We start from the raw sequence: 6,341 nt of genomic DNA, 5'->3' as shown, positions 1-6,341 counted from the left end.
TTCAGATTGTTAAGGGATGACAAATTTGTCTAAACTTTCAGTTAAGACTGTTCTCCCTGAATTACAGGAAAAAAAAAAAAAAAAAAAAAGAGTTGTTTTCTTCCTCTTTAAAGTTGAAGGCACTAAGACAAGAAATCTCGGCGTTCTCCAAGTTTGGGGGCACAGTGGGGACCCCCAAATGGGCAGGGATGGGCACACGCTGCACCCTCCATGTGCCACCACCCCCTCCCTCCCCAAATAAGTCCCCAAGTTTGGCATCAGGGGTCCCACGGTGGGTCATCGTGTCCATGGGCACCTCGTCCCACTGCTGCGGGCAGGTGGGTGCCCCCCAACTTTGGTGGTGCTTTGGGGTGGTGGTGGGGTGCTCAGCGCTGGCTGCAGAGCCGGGGGGGAGCGGGCAGGTGGTGCGACCCCCCGACGGTGACGCAACCTTCCCATTTGGCCATCTCCACGGGGACGTCCTCCGGGTACTCCACCAGGACGGGGGCGAAGGGTCCCACCAGCCAGGGCAGGGGGGCGTGTTGCCCCACGTACTCCAGCAGCTCGTCGATGCTCAGCTGCGCCCGCAGCACCGTCTCCCTGCTCTGGGCCAGCACCAACCCCGACAGGTCATGGAAGGAGCGGGCACCAGACAGGGAAGCCTGCACGCCCTCCACCCCGTGCCGGACGTGTCCCACCGTCTCCTGAACGTTGTCGGGGAAACTCCGGGCGCCGGTGACCAGGCGGGTGCAGGCGGCGTGGAGCTGGCGCAGGAGACCACGCAGCATGGCCAGAGTCCGTGCCTCCACCTGCAAGGTGGACAGTGGTGGCCCCGGGGTGTGATGGTCTCCCCACCCAGCTCGGACCCCTGCACCTTGGTGTCCTCCAACGCTGGCGCAGGAGACCACGCAGCATGGCCAGCGTCCGTGCCTCCACCTGCAAGGTGGATGTGTGGTGTGATGGTCTCCCCACCCGGCTCAGATCCCTGCACCTTGGTGTCCTCCAAGGGCATGGTCCCATACCCCATACCTTGGTGTCCTTCCATGGTATCATTCCTTACCCCATACCTTGGTGTCCTCCAAGGGCATGGTCCCCCAACCTGTACCTTGGTATCCTCCATGGGCATGGTCTCCCACCCCATATTGTGGTGTTCTTCCATGAGTATGGTCCCCTACCCCATACCTTGGTGTCCTCCAAGGGCATGGTCCCCCAACCTGTACCTTGATGTCCTCCAAGGGCATGGTCCCTCAACCTCTACCTTGATGTCCTCCAAGGGCATGGTCCCTCAACCTCTACCTTGGTGTCCTCCAAGGGCATGGTCCCTCAACCTCTACCTTGATGTCCTCCAAGGGCATGGTCCCTCAACCTCTACCTTGGTGTCCTCCAAGGGCATGGTCCCTCAACCTGTACCTTGATGTCCTCCATGGGCATGGTCCCATACCCCATACCTTGGTGTCCTCCCATGGTATCATTCCCTACCCCATACCTTGGTGTCCTCCATGGGTACAGCACCCACCACCCCATACCTTGGGGTCCTCCAAGGGCATGGTCCCCCAACCTGTACCTTGATATCCTCCATGGGCATGGTCCCATACCCCATACCTTGGTGTCCTCCCATGGTATCATTCCCTACCCCACACCTTGGTGTTCTCCACCCCACACCATACCTTGGTGTCCTCCATGGGTACAGCACCCACCACCCCATACCTTGGTGTCCTCCCAGGGAATCATTCCCTACCCCATACCTTGGTGTTCTCCACAGGTATGATCCCCCATGCCATACCTTGGTGTCCTCCATGGGTACGGCACCCACCACCCCATACCTTGGTGTCCTCCAAGGGCATGGTCCCCCAACCTGTACCTTGGTATCCCCCCATGGGCATGGCCTCCCACCCCATATCTTGGTGTTCTTCCATGAGTATGGTCCCCTACCCCCATACCTTGGGGTCCTCCAAGGGTATGGTCCCCCAACCTGTACCTTGGTATCCTGCATGGGCATGGCCTCCCACCCCATATCATGGTGTTCTTCCATGAGTATGGTCCCCTAGCCCATACCTTGGGGTCCTCCATGGGCACGGCCTCCCCACCCCATACCTTGGTGTCCTTCACAGGAATGGTCCCCCAGCCTGTATCTCAGTGTCCTCCATGGAAAGGACCTCCCACCCCACCCTGTACCTCCATGGGGATGGTCCCCTTTGGGCACAGACCCCACCCTATCCCACACCTCGGTGTCCCCCATGGTACCCCCACCCCGTACCTCGCTCTCCTCCATGGGCACAGCATCCTGCTGGCTCCACTCCAGCCACATGCGGTGGAGATGCTGCCGGGTGCCATACAGGGGCCCATCCATACCCTGCCGTCCTTGCTCGATCTGGAAAATGGGCACAGCGAGGTGGAGGAATCACCCCAGGAGGAAGGTGCCAGGCTGGGATGGGGTTTGGCACGGTCCCCGTTGGGTCCTTACCAGCTCAAAGATGCGGTGGAGCTGGGCCAGGAGGTGCTGGGCGCTGTGCCGTGCCCGCTGCAGCTCACCCAGCGAGCGCCGCAGGGCCCGGTGCCGCAGCTTGGCCGAGAGCGAGCCCACGCGGACGAAGTAGCTCTGCCACCTTCTCTGCAGCTCCGCTGAGGCCACCTCCGTGCCCGCTGCCACCACTGGTGGGGACCAGAACCACCATGGTTGGACCATCCCGCTCCCAGGCACCGGAGCATCCCACCACCGGCACTGGGATGACCCCCCCCACTGAGCTCCTCACCCCTCACTCCTCCCCCCATGGCCTTCAAACCGGGACACGGGGGTGCAGATGTTCCCCCCCACGGGATGCTCGGCCACCAAGTCACGTGGAGGTGTCACCAAAAAGCCAAGGTGGCCTCTGCAGTCACCTCTGCTGTGACATGGGGCCAGTTCTGGCCACCCCAACCCCGTGCTGAGCTATAAATACCCAGGATGGGTGGCACGGGGATATATTTACTTTCTGGTTTCCAGGTGAGAGGTCACGTCTGCCTTCCCCACCTTCCCAACAGCTTGGGGACTGTCCCCTACTTGGTGTCACGGTGGCCACAAGCCCCCCAGGGACCACAGTGTGGGGCTAAACAGGGGCCACCAGGTGGTGAGCGATGGGGTGAGGGTCCCAGGATGGATCTCGACACCCCCCCAAAATTTGGGAGATGGTTTCCATCAGCACTCACCCGGCTCCTCATCCGTCCCGGGCAGGTATCTCTCCACCAGTTCCTCCGATTTGCCCAGTACGGCGTCCACCCCGGTGACCAGTAGCCGGCCCACGCTGGAGCCCACCACGCTGCCCACCACCCCGCTGCTCAGCGCCCAGCGCGTCCTCTCCACGCCGCCCCGCACCGCCCCGCGGGCCAGGCCCACCGCCCCGCTCACCGTGGACGACACCAGCTCCCTGGTCCCCGCCACCACCTGGGAGGGGACAGCAGAGGGACACCTCAGGCCCAGCATCTCGCCCAGAGCTGCTGGACCCCCCCAGTGTCCCCCCCCAGGGGAGTCGTTACCATCTCTGGGGGCTGCTGCAGGATGGGCAGCTTCTCCTCCAGCTTATCCAGCCCTTTGCAGGCGTAGTCGTTGGCGGTGGAGACTAGAGAGGTGAAAATATATATTTTTAAATATCCTCTTGACTTGTAGGATCTTTGCTAAGGGCAGTTTTTGGGGCACCCCAAAACCCACGAGGTGCTGCCACCCCCCCCGAAACTAGAGACATGAAAATACAGATTTTTTAATATCCTCTTGACTTGTAGGATCCTACCTAAGGCTAGTTTTTGGGGGTACCCCAAAACCCACAAGGTGCTGCCCCCCCCCAAACTTCTCCTCCAGCTTATCCAGCCCTTTGCAGGCGTAATCGGTGGTGGTGGAAACCAGAGAGATGAAAATATATATTTTTTAATATCCTCTTGACCTGTAGGATCTTCACTAAGGCCAGTTTTTGGGGAACCCCAAAACCCACAAAGTGCTGCCCCCCAACCTTCTCCTCCAGCTTATCCAGCCCTTTGCAGGCGTAATCGTTGGCAGTGGAAACTAGAGACATGAAAATACAGATTTTTAAATATTCTCTTGACTTGTAGGATCTTCCCTAAGGCCAGTTTTTGGGGGTACCCCAAAACCCACAAGGTGTTGCCACCCCCCCCAGCTTCTCCTCCAGCTCTTTGCAGGTGTAATCGTTGGCGGTGGAAACTACAGACATGAAAATACAGATTTTTTAATATCCTCTTGACCTGTAGGATCTTCACTAAGGCCAGTTTTTGGGGAACCCCAAAACCCACAAAGTGCTGCCCCCCAACCTTCTCCTCCAGCTTATCCAGCCCTTTGCAGGCGTAATCGTTGGCAGTGGAAACTAGAGACATGAAAATACAGATTTTTAAATATTCTCTTGACTTGTAGGATCTTCCCTAAGGCCAGTTTTTGGGGGTACCCCAAAACCCACGAGGTGCTGCCCCACCCCCAAACTTCTCCTCCAGCTTCTCCAGCCCTTTGCAGGTGTAATCGTTGGCGGTGGAAAACAGAGAGGTGAAAATATAGATTTTTTTAATATACTCTTGACTTGTAGGATCTTTGCTAAGGCCAGTTTTTGGGGGTACCCTAAAACCCATGAGGTACTGCCCCCCCAGCTTCTCCTCCAGCTTCTTGCTAAGGCCAGTTTTTGGGGTACCCCAAAACCCATGAGGTGCTGCCCCCCCACCTTCTCCTCCAGCTTATCCAGCCCTTTGCAGGCGTAATCGTTGGCAGTGGAAACTAGAGACATGAAAATACAGATTTTTAAATATTCTCTTGACTTGTAGGATCTTCCCTAAGGCCAGTTTTTGGGGGTACCCCAAAACCCACAAGGTGTTGCCACCCCCCCCAGCTTCTCCTCCAGCTCTTTGCAGGTGTAATCGTTGGCGGTGGAAACTACAGACATGAAAATACAGATTTTTTAATATCCTCTTGACCTGTAGGATCTTCACTAAGGCCAGTTTTTGGGGAACCCCAAAACCCACAAAGTGCTGCCCCCCAACCTTCTCCTCCAGCTTATCCAGCCCTTTGCAGGCATAGTCATTGGCGGTGGAAACTAGAGAGGTGAAAATATATATTTTTTAATATACTCTTGACTTGTAGGATCTTTGCTAAGGCCAGTTTTTGGGGGTACCCTAAAACCCATGAGGTACTGCCCCCCCAGCTTCTCCTCCAGCTTCCCCAGCCCTTTACATCCGTTTTTGCTGATGATATAAATCAGAGACACAAACCCAGATTATTCCCACCCTACTGCCTTGGGCCAGTTTTTGGGGTACCCCAAAACCCATGAGGTGCTGCCCCTCCCAAACTTCTCTTCCAGCTTATCCAGCCCTTTGCAGGCGTAGTCATTGGCAGTAGAAACTAGAGACATAAAAATACATATTTTTTAATATCCTCTTGACTTGCAGGATCTTTGCTAAGGCCGGTTTTTGGGGGTACCCCAGAAATCACGGGGTGCTGCCCTCTCCCCCCCCCAGCTTTTCCTCCAGCTTATCCAGCCCTTTGCAGGCATAGTCGTTGGCAGTGGAAACTGGAGACATAAAAATACATATTTTTTAATATCCTCTTGACTTGTAGGATCTTTGCTAAGGCCGGTTTTTGGGGGTACCCCAGAAATCATGGGGTGCTGCCCCCCCCAGCTTCTCCTCCAGCTTCCCCAGCCCTTTACATCCATATTTGCTGATGATATAAACCAGAGACACAAAACCAGATTATTCCCACCCTACTTCCTCGCAGGAGCTCTACTTTTTGGGCACCCCAAGTCCCACGAGGTGCTGCCCCCCCACCTCCTACCCCCCAGCCCCACTCACTCTGGGGCTCCAGCTTGGTGAGGAGGGGCTGTGCCCCACTGACCGCCGCCGCCGTCAGCGTCTTCACCCCCTTTTCGGCGGCGTCGCAGACGGACCTGACGTAGGGGTGGCTCTCCTTGGTGGAGGCGTAGGCGGTGGAGACCATGCCATAGGCAGAGCTCACCAGGGGCAGGCTGGCCACTCGGCTCACCACGCTCTGCTGGGGTGGGGGGCAATGAGTAGGGACCCCACACACTCCCCCACACCCCCCCCAACCCTCAACCCTACCTTCAGCTCCTGCCCATCCTCTGCTGGTGCGGGGTTTGGGGCTGACATGGCAGCGGTGGCTACAGAGGGAGGAGAAATATCACGGGGTGACACGAGTGGATGAGTCCAATGTGGACACCTGGGGTGGGCGAGCCCCGTGGCCACCCCTTGCCGTGCCAAGGGAAGCAGCACGTGGTGGGGCTTAGCCCCCCCAACCCCCCCCCAAGTCCTTCCACAGCCCCTACCCCTCAGAGGGCTGAGACCCATCAACTCATGACAGGAGTGGGGAGCGTCTGGAG

The 6,341-nt window shown here is 57.6% G+C and overlaps 2 protein-coding genes across 2 annotated transcripts in view; both read right to left on the bottom strand.

Annotated features, from left to right (window-relative positions):
- Window positions 1–106: 106 nt before the first annotated feature.
- LOC106892468 (perilipin-3-like) lies at window positions 107–6,226 on the bottom strand. The gene is made up of 7 exons (XM_014949689.1): window positions 6,064–6,226; window positions 5,797–5,992; window positions 3,493–3,575; window positions 3,166–3,400; window positions 2,444–2,631; window positions 2,237–2,350; window positions 107–788 (listed from the first exon to the last, which is right to left on the bottom strand). Exons 1-7 carry the CDS (start codon window positions 6,109–6,111, stop codon window positions 366–368), a joined length of 1,287 nt encoding a protein of 428 aa, XP_014805175.1. The 5' UTR covers window positions 6,112–6,226; the 3' UTR covers window positions 107–365.
- A 57-nt stretch (window positions 6,227–6,283) lies between these two features.
- LOC106892447 (perilipin-3-like) overlaps window positions 6,284–6,341 on the bottom strand; it is a 1,978-nt gene continuing 1,920 nt past the window's right edge. Inside the window, exon 3 of the mRNA XM_014949659.1 lies at window positions 6,284–6,312. Coding sequence (XP_014805145.1) covers window positions 6,284–6,312 — 29 coding nt within the window. The remainder of the gene's footprint in view (window positions 6,313–6,341) is intronic.

The sequence above is a fragment of the Calidris pugnax genome, unplaced genomic scaffold (assembly GCF_001431845.1).
Source record: "Calidris pugnax isolate Ruff unplaced genomic scaffold, ASM143184v1 scaffold173, whole genome shotgun sequence".
Classification (NCBI taxonomy): Eukaryota; Metazoa; Chordata; class Aves; order Charadriiformes; family Scolopacidae; genus Calidris; species Calidris pugnax.
The sequence above is the reverse complement of the archived record's forward strand: the minus strand, read 5'-3'. Positions and strand labels throughout refer to the sequence as shown.

What these genes read in the sequence shown, in the direction of transcription:
- LOC106892468 (XM_014949689.1), bottom strand. Translation starts at nt 6,111, where the DNA reads ATGTCAGCCCCAAACCCCGCACCAGCAGAGGATGGGCAGGAGCTGAAG. An exon ending in TGCAGCAGCCCCCAGAGATG is followed by an intron (nt 3,401 to 3,492) that starts GTAACGACTCCC and finishes GTCCCCTCCCAG; the next exon opens with GTGGTGGCGGGGACCAGGGA. An exon ending in CGGGACGGATGAGGAGCCGG is followed by an intron (nt 2,632 to 3,165) that starts GTGAGTGCTGAT and finishes GGTCCCCACCAG; the next exon opens with TGGTGGCAGCGGGCACGGAG.